General features: G+C 33.9%; 1 protein-coding gene across 2 annotated transcripts in view; it reads right to left on the minus strand.

Moving 5' to 3' along the window:
* Window positions 1-1,109: 1,109 nt before the first annotated feature.
* LOC138701029 (sodium- and chloride-dependent GABA transporter ine-like) overlaps window positions 1,110-15,878 on the minus strand; it is a 394,240-nt gene continuing 379,471 nt past the window's right edge. For both annotated transcript variants that reach the window (XM_069827541.1, XM_069827550.1), the window contains 5 exons: window positions 12,570-12,682; window positions 11,927-12,067; window positions 10,369-10,569; window positions 5,265-5,441; window positions 1,110-3,505 (listed from right to left, as the gene is read on the minus strand). In XM_069827541.1, the coding sequence (XP_069683642.1) occupies window positions 3,344-3,505; window positions 5,265-5,441; window positions 10,369-10,569; window positions 11,927-12,067; window positions 12,570-12,682 (794 nt within the window). In that variant the 3' untranslated portion in view covers window positions 1,110-3,343. The remainder of the gene's footprint in view (window positions 3,506-5,264; window positions 5,442-10,368; window positions 10,570-11,926; window positions 12,068-12,569; window positions 12,683-15,878) is intronic.

Genomic DNA, 15,878 nt, shown 5'->3' on the forward strand with positions numbered 1-15,878 from the left:
ACTAACTTCACCTTTATACAACAGAGTGCATTCTCTGTCTGGATGCATAGTGCTGGACTGCATAGAGAAAAAAGATGGACTGCTGATATCTCACTCTGTACTTTTCTAACATTGTGTGTTTCTGTTTAATGGAAGTCTACCATAAATTGAAATACTGGACCCAATAGAAAACAGGCTCATTTTATCGATAAACATTTAGCTAGAATTGAAAGGTTATTTATAGCAGAATGGTGAAGTCATTAATTTTTAATCAGAATGGTGAAGTCCAACTAAAATTTTAACTAGAACTGCGTTCCGGTCTGTTCCAGCCCAACTACCGGTATAGCACTGAGTTACGTATATTTTACAAATGATTTATTATTTTAGGTACAGTATAATTCGAAACCTGAAATAACAATTATTACAGACTTAAAAAGACTTTTCTTTTTTTACTAATGGCAGGTACTTGACTCGTCATTCACCCATATGAAGTCAGTTAAGTAGACCAGCCGATTAATTAAGAATCTAATTTGATTTAGTCGTCCTGGTGTTGCATCGGATTTTAGACCAAGACTTGGAATTAATTTACCGACAGAGTTGTTGCCCTGGGTGTATCGTAGGAGGTTGGTCTACACTGCTGAAAATGGGTCACAATCCTGCCATCTATCCGCAATATGCGAAACCCGAATCACGCAAGTGAAGTGGATAGGCATTGGATACACACATATTTACACATAATACTAATAAAATATCGTACAGTTATTATATTAATGTCTAGAAGCGAAAATAACTGTTATCAGATACGTACTGTATGGTAACAAATTGAGCTTTGTATGTAAGTAATTGTAATATAAACTAATTTTTAGATGAAGTGTGATGCTGAGAAGCCCCTTGTGTGAACAGAAAAACGTCCTGCTATTTACAATTTTAACTTAAAGGAACACAGCAACCTTGTGTTTCATAATGACTTGTTTGCTGCAGTGTGTAGACCTAGAGAAGATGTTCGAAACAGCAACAGACATTTTGTTTCAAGCAGTCTGAAACAGTTTGTTTGCCGCAGTGTGGGCCTAACCTAAAATAACATCAATTAAAATGTCATGATGGAGAAAGGTAGCACGATTGAAACTACATTTATGAAACGAATAACATTCATTTATTTATTTATTTATTAAAAATATTTTATTTAAAACAAACAATTATTTCTACACTCTCTGACACTATTCACTGGACCAACAAGCGAAAATAATTCATGTGGCAGTCTATAAAAAGAATATTGTATTAATAGAAAATTTAAATGTGAGAGTCCACGGGAAAAGGGGCCTTAACTTCCACTTCGACGAAATTGATTTATGAGTACCATCTTACAGAGGAGAAAATACTGAACAAGATTATTTTTGATGAAGGATTGGTGGAGCAGAGAAAAATTCTCTCCGGCACCAGGATTCGAACCCGGGTTTTCAGCTCTACGTGCTGATGCTCTGTCCACTAAGCTACACCGGATTCCATTTCCGATGCCGGATTGAATGCTCTCAGTTTAAGCGCCACCTCTTAATTTCCCTTTAGTGGCAAACCCTCATGCACTGTGTCACAGGTGTGTGACCGTGGCACAATGTCCAACATACTAATGTGCAGAGGTGCACTCATTACGAGTGACTAAGTGGCCGGGATCCAACGGAATGCGCACCGTCTTAAATCACTAAATGATTATATATGCATTCATATTATTGCGATGTATCGAAGTACATATGATATTTCCGTGCAGGAATTCTGCATTATCACTTGATGAAGGATCGGTGGAGCGAAGAAAAATTCTCTCTGGCACTGGGATGCGAACCCGGGTTTTCAGCTCTACGTGCTGACGCTCTATCCACTAAGCCACACTGGAGTGCACCTCTGCACATTATTATGTTGGACATTTTGCCACGATCACACATCTGTGACACAGTGCATGAGGGTTGGCCACTAAAGGGCAACTAAGAGGTGGAGCTTAAATTGAGAGGATTCAATCCGGCATCGGAATTGGAATCTGGTGTAGCTTATCATATGTACTTTGGTATGTCGCAATAATATAAGATTATTTTTATTTAGTTTAAAAATTCAAAATAGTGCAGAAGTTATACATTTTTTTAAGTTCCGAAAATTTTCATTTCGAATAAAGGAAATTTAAAATTTAAGAACTCTAAAAGAAATTATGAAAGTAGAGGAAGAACCAGACATTATTGACGTTATAGAGAAGAAAAGACTACAATGGTATGAACATGTAAAGAGAATGACAGAGGAACGACTACCACGACAAATTATGGAATGGAACTGACAGAAAGAAGGAAAAGAGGTCGTTCAGCAAAGACGTGGATGGAAGGGGTACAGACTGCCATGACTTTCAGGAATTTGACACCAGAGCAGTAGATGGATAGGGAGGATTGGCATTTGGTTTCTGGAAGACAGCATCAGCGGTCATGAAACTGGAAGAAGAAGAAGAAGAAGAAGAAGAAGAAGAAGAAGAAGAAGAAGAAGAAGAAGAAGAAGAAGAAGAAGAAGAAGAAGAAGAAGAAGAACTCTTAAACTTCAGTATCCAGATCTAGTATATAATCCCACAGGATAATTTCTGTTCAATCCAGATTTGACAGCAGAATTGTAATAAGTTAATTCTCATATGAATTATGTTTTTGTCTCTCCTGCAAAATGATGTCTGGGAAGTTAAGGCCCCTTTTCCCATGGACTGTCATAAATGTCTATTATTAACCAGATCTTGTACAATTCATTTGAGAAACATTAATGGTACCAGTACCTATGCATTTAAAATGTATGTAGTAGAATTATAAAAGCAAGTTGGTTCAGCTCTGGTGTCCTACTGGCTTTCCTTTTAAAACAGTAATCACTCTAGTTACCTATGTAGTTCATAAAATTTGCGTCGTGCGAGAAATCAGTCATAAATTACTACTTCTTAACAGTTCCTGTTCTTAGTAAATACAACACTAAGAAAGTTATAATATCTTGTCAATATTATTGCTTTGGTTGAAATTCGATACTTTACAATAGTACCGGTATCTTGAAACGCGACCTCAGTCTGATCAATTTGTGACCTTACACATTCTTCTTGAAAGCAAAGCCATAAGTTATTTGTAAATGTAACATTTCCACAGTATAACTCTTTATACTCGTATCAGGAGCTTTCCCACAATGTTCTTATTACAAAAAGCAGTCAATGTTCCTCTTGTCTGATGAATATCGTTTCCAGTAGCACCTCACATAAATCCAGAGGAAGCTGAAGTAAAGATAGAATGACTACACTGTACAGTTTCAGTGACTTTCAAGAAAATGTAATTTGTTACTAATTAGCAGAGGGAAGACTGTTGTAGAAATGCTATGAACGATTGCTTGGCACAATCTGTGTATCTATTTTATTGTCTATTAAAGTGGACATTTCACGTTCCTCTTCCTTACTGTTTGTATTAATATGTCGACACTTCTCCTGCCCGCAGGTCTCGCAGTAGTGAATGTCAGATTTCACTGAATTGCGGAGTTTCTGAAATAGAAACGAATCATTAAATACGTTTTTTACATTATTTATTACTCTGTGTGAGAAATATTGGAGAGCAAGAGAGTTAATGGCTTTATTGCCAAGAACTCAGCATTAGCTAACAACAACAAACATTATTAATTTATAACTAAAGTATAAAGCAGTGCTTGACAAATGTGTTCTAATCTTTGAGCCAGTTCTGAAGCTTAGGAACCAGGTAGGTCTACTGACAATTCTAGTGCTTGCGAATTATTTAATATATTTTCCAAATTAAATACCTAATTTTTTTTTATTATTACAAGATTTTTATTGCAAGCAAAAATTACATACAATAACAAAGATTTTACAATACTGTTGTAATACTCGTATATGAATATTCTTCAATATTCGAAATTGATTACAAATCTCATAGTCAAATAGTCTACATATTACAAATTCTTGTATAAATACAAGGTACCGGTAACCGGGTCACACCCAAAAAAGCAAGATGCTTGAGGTCGGGTGTGACCAATAATGAAAACTGGATAGAAGAAAAAAAAAAAAGAAATAAATAATAATAATAATAATAATAATAATAATAATAATAATAATAATAATAATAATCTGATTAAAACTGTCAAATGTAATTACACATAAATTTAAAATAAGAAAAAAACAAACAAACAAAAACGGTACCATACCCTATACATGAACATACAAAGTTAAGAATACAACATTGTTAAAGTGACAGAAAAAAAAATAAATAAAGAATAAGAATTTACTTGTTTATAATTTTAAAAACAGTTCAAGCACTTGGTTTTTGAATAATGTATTGTTTAATAATTTTAGTTTAGGATTCCTCTTTATAAAATCATTATATAATCTTGGACCGTAATTAGAACTGTGCCAAAGTGTAACAAAAAGCGTAATTTATGAACATTTATCAGATCATAATTCACTAAAACGTACCAGTATATAGGTTATCTATAATATTTTTAATATAATGGGAAGCAAGAGCAAAACTCTATTAACTGATTTTTATTTTATTTATCTGTATTTATGGGCAATGACATTGTCAAGTCCCACTGCACATGAATACTTACTTACTTACAAATGTCTTTTAAAGAGCCTGGAGGTTCATTGCACTGTCACATAAGCCCGCCATTGGTCCCTATCCTGAGCAAGATTAATCCTGTCTCTAGCATCATATCCCATCTCCCTCAAATCCATGTTAATATTATTCTCCCACCTACGTCTCTGCCTCTCCGAAGATCTTTTTCCCTCTGGCCTCCCAACTAATACTCTATATGCAATTTTCGGATTCACCCATATGTGCTATATTCCCTGCCCATCTCAAACGCTCGGATTTAAAGTTGCTAATAATTATGTCAGGTGAAGAATACAATGCGTGCAGTTCTGGGCTGTAACTTATAACTTTCTCCATTCTCCTGTAACTTCATCCCTCTTAGCCCCATATATTTTCCTAAGCACCTTATTCTCGAATATTCTTAACCTCTGTTCCTCCCTCAGAACAACCAAGGATAATAAGAAATTTTCTGACTTTGAGGGCTTGTTACAATTAAATACAAAATTAGAAATTGAGATGAGAGGGGATACAAAAAAAAAAAAATAATAAAAATAAAATGTACAAAACTTTATCTCCTACATATCAAAAGTGATATAGAATAAACTGATTTGTGAGATTAAATTAAGGTTAGATGTGGAGATTATACAGCAATTTATTCCTTAAAAAACATTATTTTTAAATGCACTTCTTTTCACTTACTTCAAATATGGAGTTCCCTTCTGTTCGTAGAATTACAATGACTGCTAAAGCTGGAATGCAGATCAGAGAGAGAGAAGCAATAATCCAACCTAATGTTTCCGCCCATAATGGGTATTCATAAGCACCATTGTTATATGTTGGTGGTGTATAATCGATAAGACTAAATACCCAGACAGCCTGCAGAAAAAGAAAAAGTTCATTATTATAACCATGTTCCAGTAAATTAATGTATTATTTAGAGTTATTTATCTTGATATTAATAAGAAACTGTTGATGTACGGTAACAAACTTTTTTCTGATATAACAGATGTAAAAGCTAAATACATACTTTTAAAATTACACTTCTACTTCGAGAGAATTAACAAGAGATAACAGGTATAAGCGAAATGTTAATTATTTTAATTGTTTTATTTTACGACGCTTTATCAACTGTGACAGTTATCTAGCATTTGAATGAAATAAAGGTGAAAATTCCAGCGATATGAGTCCATGGTCCAGCGCCGAAAGTTACCCAGCATTTGCTCTAAATGGGTGGAGGAAAAACCGCGCAAAAATCTCAACCAGGAAACTTGTCTCAATCAGGATTTGAACCCAGGTCCACTCGTTTTCTCTAGAACTTGAGAAAGGTCATTAATGTAGATATTGAATAAGATTGTACCGAGTAGGCGTGCACCTTATGGTAAACCTCTATATGATTGTATTGTATTTATTTACATTCCATTGTATTTGTACATTGCTTCACAGCTAGAATATGGAACATGTCAAAAGAAAAATCTTAACAGTACTATAAAGTTTTAATATAGTCACAGTCTAGGTAATATATTTACAGAAGAGTTTACAATATAGTCTACTAGTACAACACAAAAGTTTAGTATCAATATTTAATACAAGACAGAAATATTCATGAAGCATTATTGAATGGCATAAATTCACCTACAGAATAGAAGACGTGAGAAATTAGGTAGCCTGCTTCTTTAATTTGGGCCTAAATAATCTTATGTTTTGAGTACGAATGTTTAAATTTAGAAGTATCATTATTGTATTTTGTGGCACAAAAACGTTGTGTTATAAATTGTGATATCCAGCTAAAAATATTGCTTTTTACTCTCAACTTTTGTAGTTTGTTTAAAAGATTATGTCTTCAGACTGTACCGGTATTGTACACTGCTTGGAAATCAACGTAGACTGCTAGTACCTACTTCTGTACCGTATGTTATTAAAAGTGTGTTTTATATCTTCACTGAATCTAAGAATTTGTTCGTTTGTTGAGTGTAATTATTGAAATCCAGACTGTCGAGGTGATATCAGTTTTTAGATTCCATATACTGGTAGACCTACCAGTTAAGTCTATTGGAGATCATTCATTATTTTCGCTATTACGCTTGTTAATGAAATTGGTCTATAGCTTTTCACATATTTAGCTGGTATATTTTTCTTCAAAATAGGTATTATTATGACTTTCTTCCAGTCATCAGGTATGGAACCACTCCAAACATGATTATAGAATTCTAACAGTTTTGTTTGTGCTTTGGGACCGAGGTGTTAAAAAAATTCTGGAAGTATTTTATCAGGCCTTGGTGATTTTCTGTTCATTAATGAATTGATTGCTACTTTCAGTTCTGAGATAGTGAAACATTATTCGCAGACTCCTTGTTTTTTTAATTTATATGTTTTCTTTATTGGATTCTGTTTTCTTTTGGCAGATTTAGATAATTTTTTACTATTAGTGTAAAAAGAGTTGAAAGCGTTTGCTATGGTCCTGCTGCCCGTTAAGAATTTGTTGTTGTACAGTAATGGTTCATTAGAATATATTTTCTCTTGTTTAAAGCTGTTTACGAACTTAAGTGCTTCTAGTTCCATCAGTTCTGTAATCTATATTCTTCATGAAATTATTGAAAGTTTCTCTTTTAGCTTTTCAATTTCTTTCTTTAATTTCGCTGACTTTTTTCTCCATTGTTCGACGTCTGCAGTGATTTTGTTTTCTGCTCTATCTCTTGCTGTGTCTGTTTTTAAAGCTTCTAGACTTTTGTTCCAAAATGGGTTATAATTTTTAACCTTTCCCCTTGAAATCGACTTCTTTGCTGTTTTTAGCAATGGTTTACACAGTAAGTTATTAGCCTGGTTTATTGTCACTGAATCGCCAAGAATTATATTGGATAAGTTATGTTCTAAGTCATTAGTAGGCCTATATTCTTTCCAATTCGCTTTCTTAAAATTCTAGTTAATTTGGTTACATACTGATTTCTTACTATTGTTTTATAGGTGTAGAGTGGTAATGCATATTCGATATCCAGTAATAATCATCATCAGCCACAACAACTACAACTAGAACTATTTCACTGATTGCTGGTGTGTTTCGTAGATATTTTGTAGCTTTTAAAATCTGAAATTTTGTGGAACTGTGCAATTAACTTTCAAAAGTTAAATATATATATATATATATATATATATATAATTTGAACTGGTAATGGAAATTACGAGAAAACGGCTGAATGAATTTTAATAAATGACCCCTCATTTTGAAGCTTGGAACCCAAAGTTTTTCGGAAAAATAGTAGTTTTCAGTGAAATGTCAATTTTCCTACATCATTTTCCTTTTTTCCAAAATCCATCTTTCGTCAGTTTTGAGAACTATCTAATTGCATTCACGGCCGACTTGATGTTCGCTTCCTTAAGCGAAGCGAGCATCAAGTCGGCCGTGTTGCATTTCAGAATAAAACAAAACACACACTACAATAAACAATAGGCTAATACACGAAGGCCATGACCTACAGGATTGCTGACATAGAGTTCAGACGGGTCAGATTCTTTCCCATCATAATGCCCAATATGTCGATCATTTGTGCTATTTTTTGATAACTTATAAAAAATAATTTACAGTTCTGATTCTCTGGTCTGTAGTTTTCCGAGTACAGCTGTGTATTGGATATTAAGAACTACAAAACTTAAGAATGTTTGATGACATTATTACCATTAAAAATGAAATATTATTATAGTTAATGCAACACATAATGCTATACTGATATATGAAAGTGAAACCTTTTGGGGCTTTATGTAAGTAGACGCAGAGAAAGAATATTTTATATTATATCTTCATTTCTATCATTTACTGAGTAACGGCTATAGGCCTATATAAACTTATGTTACTGAAAACTATAAAACTTACGTAAGGTAACAATATTGTTATTAAAAATGAAATACTTTTACAATTATTAATCAAGTGGTGTGGGTCCTTTTCATATATGCAATGGCAGTGTGATATAGATATTTATATGTCTGATTCTGTAACTTTCCTTGGTAGTAATTGAGTCATGCTTCCTATTTTAGCTGTGTCTTTAAACTACATCAAAATTAATTTCATATTTCTTTGGTTTAATTGATTAGATTTGTGATCGCTGCCAAGCATATTTTGTTGTAGGGAAAATAGCATGCCATTTCACTTCTTGCTACCGTGATGAGTAAGTTTATTTCCCGCAACCAGGAACAAATGAAACACTGAAGCTGCTAACAATTTACGATGGACAATTTTATTTAGTGCGCATATAAGATTCTACAACTCTGCCATATCATTCGCCTCATTTTCCACATCTCAGCAATAAATTCCTCACTACAGCCTATATTACAGAAAATATACGAAATAACATTCATTGTTACACAAATTAATCCAGCAGTATTTGATAGATCAGTATTGTCTGGAAGAAGCGCAAAAATTACAATTCATAAGAAAAGACCAAAAGGTATTATTTATTGATAAAATAAGAGGCCTACAAGATTTTGTAGTCTCTTGATCACCTCAGCAAATCTCTTAGTGGGAAAAAGTGATTCTGCCCTCTACATTTCAGGGTAGTTCACGAAACATGCAGCAGCTATACCAAGATGCCAAGTCTTTTGTTCAAAGCATGACAAACCTTACATTTTCTTAACTTTCACATACAATCCGCAATGACCCGAAATAGCTACTGCATTACTCCCAAATGAAAAACCCACTGATCATCCTGACATTGTTACTAGCGATTTCGCATTGAAACTCAAAAACTGAAGACGGATAGATTCAAGGAAAAGTATTTGGCAAAAAAAAAAAAAAAAAAAAAAAACATTCGGAGGGAGTATGTTTCACTATTATGGAAGCAAATAACTATCAAAATGTCTGGTATTCTTCATTGAAAATAAATCTGAACAATTTTTATTTGAACTTTTTATGGACTTAGTTTGCAGCAATTGCTGCACAAGCCACTAGTATATATATATATATATATATATATATATATATATATATATACCGGTATATATATATATATATGTATATAGTTGCATAAGTAATACAGGTAGGCTACTACAGTAGAGCATCGATTATGTGAATATTGATCAACCAAAACATAGGTTAACAGAAAGAGTTCCAGTTGGCAAATCCAAATTTGCGCACGCGTCATGTAGAAGTTTCGCTAGTGCTGTTTGCGAGATTTAGCGGCAAAAAAACGAGTCTCAGCTCTGAAGCCAAAAAAAAAAAAAAAAAAGACTTCTTTTCCGAAATTGTAGGCCTACTTTAATGACCATTTTGAACTTGTCAAACTAGGCTAGCCAGTTCTCTGTATTATTTGTAAGACGTATGATACAAAATATATACAGTATGTACAGTTTTGTGATTAATATCAGTGTTTCTTTGTTTCATACTGCTTCTATCACACCGGTACAATTTGTTTTCATAAATGATCGGCTATCCGAAAAATCAGTTATCCAAACACCCCCCATTCCCAATTGTTTCGGATAATCGATGCTCTACTGTACTTTTTTACCTTCCTATACGGGAAATAGTGGTGCAGCCCAATGGCAAAGATAAATGAGTAGTTTAATATCAAAGACGGACATCTGTCGTCTCCATAGTTTTGATCTAGAGACACTTTTTTGTTTCACAATGTTCTTTGTAGTATTTTAAAACAATTTATTTTTGTAAATGTAGTGTTAGAGTTTGTATATAGTTTCACCATAACTGAAACAGCATGAAAAATTGTAGAAGAATCCACATTATCTAAATTTCATCTGAAGGTCAAATGTCCGCCTTTGATATTAAGCTACTCAAATGCGTTCACAATTCATAGTTGCATACCATGAGAAGTGCTGGTGCTGCCACCCACCAACAGAACCGTATATAAGGTGATGGTAATCTTCCTGTCATCTCTTCAACATTTTTGGCAAGTCGATGACCACCATAGAACCACGAAATGGCAATCACCTCGAAGAAAGCCAGGTACATAATTGAGATGGAAGCTGCAAAGTGGTCTACTAGTTGGAAGAAGTACATACCTCCCTGAAATTATTCAAGATGATATTTTTTGTTAGTAACTACTACCAAAGGGAGCACTTAAAAAATACAGTACATATATTTTTTGTACTACTGTAACAAAAATCTGTTATGCAAATAAAAGGGGTAGGTATGCATAATCAATTTAAAAGCGGATATAGGTCATGTCTTTAAACGAGCTACAATAAACAATGTAAGAGGCAATCACTTATTTGGTACAAGAAAGCAATGAAAAAGTCAATAGATACGTGGGAATTATAGGAAGTAAATATCAGAAAAGGAATAGAAATGTTTTAAAAGTAACAGACAATAATCCTTAGGAATATGCGTTCAACAGCGATATCCAGGATAACGTTTCTGACACTTCATTGAGGGAGAGGGGGAAGAAACGTATATTCTGCACTGTTTCGTAGGTAGCTACTGGTAAATAAAAAAATAAGATAAAGTAAGATATTCACTGATCTCTGACAGCCTGCAACTATGAAATTCTAAAATAACCCGACATCTATTTAAAATACCCTTGAGATTCATATTTATATAAAAGGTAGCAATTTTTCAATAACTCATTTCATACAATGTTTCTTAAAAATAGTAAATATAATTTTGAAGACATAAAGACATCTCGTGGAAAACCAAGTATACAGTATCCAATAAATTCGGTTTGTCAAAAAATATTTATTAACTTTAAGAACAATAAATTAGTACCCGCTACTAAAATTTTATTTACCTACTGTACATAAATTAAACACCATTTTTGGCTGGAATTTATTTAAAGGCTTTATTTTTTAAATAACTCCTTTAATATATTTAAATACCAGTACTGTTTATTCTCCTAATTCAATAAATCAACACCAATGCTAAATATTATAAAATTAAGTTATTTTTGTTTTACTTTGAAACTTTCATGCGAACTTCAGTTGAGTATCGAAGTACCTAGCTAAAATGAGATTAAAAGATCTAACGAAAAGTAAAAAAATCAACAAGTGGCGTTACTAGAAATGACAGCCTCATTGGTTCAAATGAAATTAATGCATAATAGCCAAAGAAATATTACAAGCTCGACAAACTTACCTCTGTTATATGTGGAAGTCCAAAGAAGAATGAAATCATAACTACAACCAGCACTAACATCTCATGACACATAAGATGCTAAATATTATAAAATTAAGTTATTTTTGTTTTACTTTGAAACTTTCATGCGAACTTCAGTTGAGTATCGAAGTACCTAGCTAAAATGAGATTAAAAGATCTAACGAAAAGTAAAAAAATCAACAAGTGGCGTTACTAGAAATGACAGCCTCATTGGTTCAAATGAAATTAATGCATAATAGCCAAAGAAATATTACAAGCTCGACAAACTTACCTCTGTTATATGTGGAAGTCCAAAGAAGAATGAAATCATAACTACAACCAGCACTAACATCTCATGACACATAAGATGTTTCTTTATCAGCTTGGGAAATCCGTCTTGAATTGAAGTAACAACAACTTCTACAATGGCAAACTGAGAAAAGAGAAATACTACATTGAAACCAGATTTTACTTCGAACCATTTTCATTTTAAAATCTAAATAAGAACACTGTAACTGTATATTTATTAAATTATGAATTATTTTTAATGAACAATTACTATAAAAGAGAAAAAAATCACAATTGTCTGATAAGCTTCTCATCAATTTCACTTAACATAGGATAGTTTACATAGTCTCTCCTTTTAACTCTTGTAAGTATTTTTATGTTTTAATTTTGCATTCTCATTTTGGCTGTTACGGTACAAAGTAATTTTCTCGAGTATTTCCTGATCTTCAAAGTTAAATTGTTGTCAAGCAGAAGTTAAAAATCAATATTAAACTCGAAATATGTCAGTATTATCATTGAAACATATTTTGCATGGTATTCCGGAAGTTAAATTATTAATACACCTGTGTCAATAAGTTTCTTCTCAGGACACCAGTATCAATAAATAACAATTAAAATTCGAAATATCATGCTTATAATCTTCTCACCTGACTGTTAAGACCGAGACACAAAAGCATGAAGAAGAAAAGAACTGCCCATAATTGAGGTGCAGGCATTTTGGCCATTGCTTGAGGGTAAACCACAAATATCAGTCCTGGACCTAAAAACAGAAAAAAATACAGTTCACCTTTAGTTCTACACTTTTCAAACAATAATAAACGGTAAGTAAATGAATAAATATAATATAAACAAAGAAAGAAGAAGTAGTAAATAGAGTAAATAAAAAATGTGAATAGAAATAGGAAAGGGAAGAACGAAAGAAAGAAAGAAAGAAAGAAAGAAAGAAAAAGAAAGAAAGAAAGAAAGAAAGAAAAAGAAAGGCAATGAAGGAAAGAAGGAAGTGTGAAAGAAAGGAGGAAAGAAAGAAAAAGCGTGAAGGAAAGTAAACAAGAAAGGAAGGAAAGAAGGGTCCTAAATGTTTCGACATGTCTTGGCTTAACAGATGTATTATTATTATTATTATTATTATTATTATTATTATTATTATTATTATTATTATTATTATTATTATTATTATTATTATTAATGAGCCACCGGCGTGGTTCAGTTGGTTAAGGCGCTTGCCTGTTCACGCATATCCCAGACAATGCCAACCACCAACCAGATATTTTAGATATCTTTTTACTCAAAAACATAAACTTCCATTCCAAAATTTCGGTTCATGATTCGTTAGCAAATTCAGATCATAAACCCGTTATAATTACGTTCCGAGCGCAACTAGAATTATCTCCCCCAAAAACTGTGCTAATGTACCAAGCAGCTGACTGGGACCTCTTTAGAGATAAGTTGGACGCTCTCACAGATGACTTGGTTCCTACGTCATCTGATGAGATCGAAGAAGCTGCTAAAATGCTAACGAACGCTATACAGGAATCTATGTCGGTAATTCCAACAAAAATTATTATTCCGGGAAAATTAGAGCTTCCAAATGACACCTTAATATTAATTAGGGAAAGAAACGACTGTCGGCGCGCCTGGCAAAGAACGCGGGACCCTCGCCTAAGACCACGGATAAATCGTTTGAAAAGGGAAATTTCTCAGGAAATAAACGATCAGATTATCCAAGCCTGGACTCAGAAAGTTAGTAAATTAGATACCGACAATATGAGCGAGGTGTGGAAAATCACAAAATTCTTCACTAAGCCATATAGTAATATCCCTCCCATCCAGCACAATGGGAGAATATATCATAGTCCAGAAGAGAAAGCTACGGTTTTTGCGGAAGTCCTCGAGAACTCCTTCAATCCACATGGTGACTTGTATGACAGACAAATACATGACCAAATAACACAAGACATAACTACGTACTTACTTAACGTGGACCTCAACAATAACGACGCACCACAGATCCGTCCTGCTAGCGTTCACGTGGTAAAATGGCAAGTTAGACACTTGCCAAATAAAAAAGCTCCTGGCCCCGATGGCATACAGGCTGAAGTACTGAAAGAGCTATCACAAAAATCGTTTAAATTACTTACGAATATCATAAATGATATCTTTCGGATAGGATATTTTCCTAACATTTGGAAACACTCGAACATTATTCAAATTCCTAAGCCAGGAAAGAATAAATCCGATCCACGTAATTATCGCCCCATTAGTTTATTAAATGTTTTAGATAAAATTGCGGAAAAGATCATACAAAAAAGACTGAAATCCGAACTCGGAAACAATGATCTAATCCGAAACGAACAGTTTGGATTCCGTTCAGGTCACTCGTGCACACAGCAATTGCTGCGCACAACGGAATTCATTACCACCGCATTCAATTTAAATCGAACAGTAGCGGCCATATTCCTAGATTATACACAAGCCTTTGACAGGGTATGGCATGCGGGCTTGATATACAAATTAATTAACAATAATTTAAATTGCCGACTAGTAAAACTGTTAGAAAATTATATTCGGGGCAGAACATTCCAGGTTAAACTGAACGACGTGCACTCCACGTCGCGAGGTATTAACGCTGGTGTGCCTCAGGGCAGCATTCTGGCACCGACTCTTTTCCAAATCTATATTAATGACCTACCTTTTAATCAAAATTTCAATAACAGTATTTTAGCACTATACGCTGACGATTCGGCATTTCTCACGGCATCGTGGAAGCCAACTGTCGCCATTACCAGGCTACAAGGTCACCTGCGTGACATTGAACCATGGCTCCTCAGATGGAGAATCAAATTAAATATATCTAAAACACAAGCCATCTTATTTAGCAGAAGAAATAAATTCAATAGACCGGATATAAATCACACGAAGTTAGCTATAAATGGATCACAAATCGAGTGGAAAACTTCAGTTAAATATCTCGGAGTAACGCTAGACAGACGGCTCACATTTTCAGAACATATACTTCAAAAACTCAGACTTGCCAATGCTAGAATGGTGGAGCTTTACCCAATATTAAATAAAAGCAGAAACCTAAATATACACACAGCCCTAACTTTGTATAAAACATTAATTAGGTCAGTAATATTATATGCTTGTCCTGCTTGGGGACATGCACCCATTACAGTCCGTAAAAAATTACAAGTTTTCCAAAACAAAATTTTAAGATTCATCACAGGACTTCCTAGAGTAACTCCTGTTAGATTGATTCATGAAGAACTAGAAATTCCGACAATTCAAGAATTTATTTCAAATCAAGCCTTCTGCACGTACACCAAGTCGTACAGCTGCACAAACCCACTAATTTCTTCATTAGGAAATTACAACCCTGCGTTAGACAAACATAAAAGACCTAAGAGCGTACTCCACCCTCTAGCTTGGAACGACAACGTACAAGACGAATACCAACTTGAACACTAAATAACCACTTGACTCTACACACAGACAAGGCTATTAATGCACTAATAATGTTATTTCTCTGTTTCAGTGTCATCACGTTATTGGCAGCATAGATGCATTGTTCTAATTGTTAACATTTTTTTTATGGACCTTAAATGTATTTGTATATTAAATAATGATTAAATCAAAACCTCCCACCTGAACATATTCCGACCACACTATAGCCAATTGGCTTGTCGTCACACGACACCTCATCCTGCTCTAGGTTTTTCCGTGGTTTCCCTTGAGCAATAAGACAAATGTCGGGATGAGCCCTAAAAGAAATGGGCCACGGACCACTTCCCTTCCCCCACTCTTTCTCTTCTACTATCACAAAGAACTTGCTAATTTCTTAGATACAAACCCTGAATTATGATAATAGGGGAACATAAATATATTGTAAGTTCACAGGGCTAACGGCTTCGAAGCTGGGTACCTGGTTCTAATGAAGTGCACTGGTAGCAATCTGA

This window comes from Periplaneta americana, chromosome 1, assembly GCF_040183065.1.
Source record: "Periplaneta americana isolate PAMFEO1 chromosome 1, P.americana_PAMFEO1_priV1, whole genome shotgun sequence".
Classification (NCBI taxonomy): Eukaryota; Metazoa; Arthropoda; class Insecta; order Blattodea; family Blattidae; genus Periplaneta; species Periplaneta americana.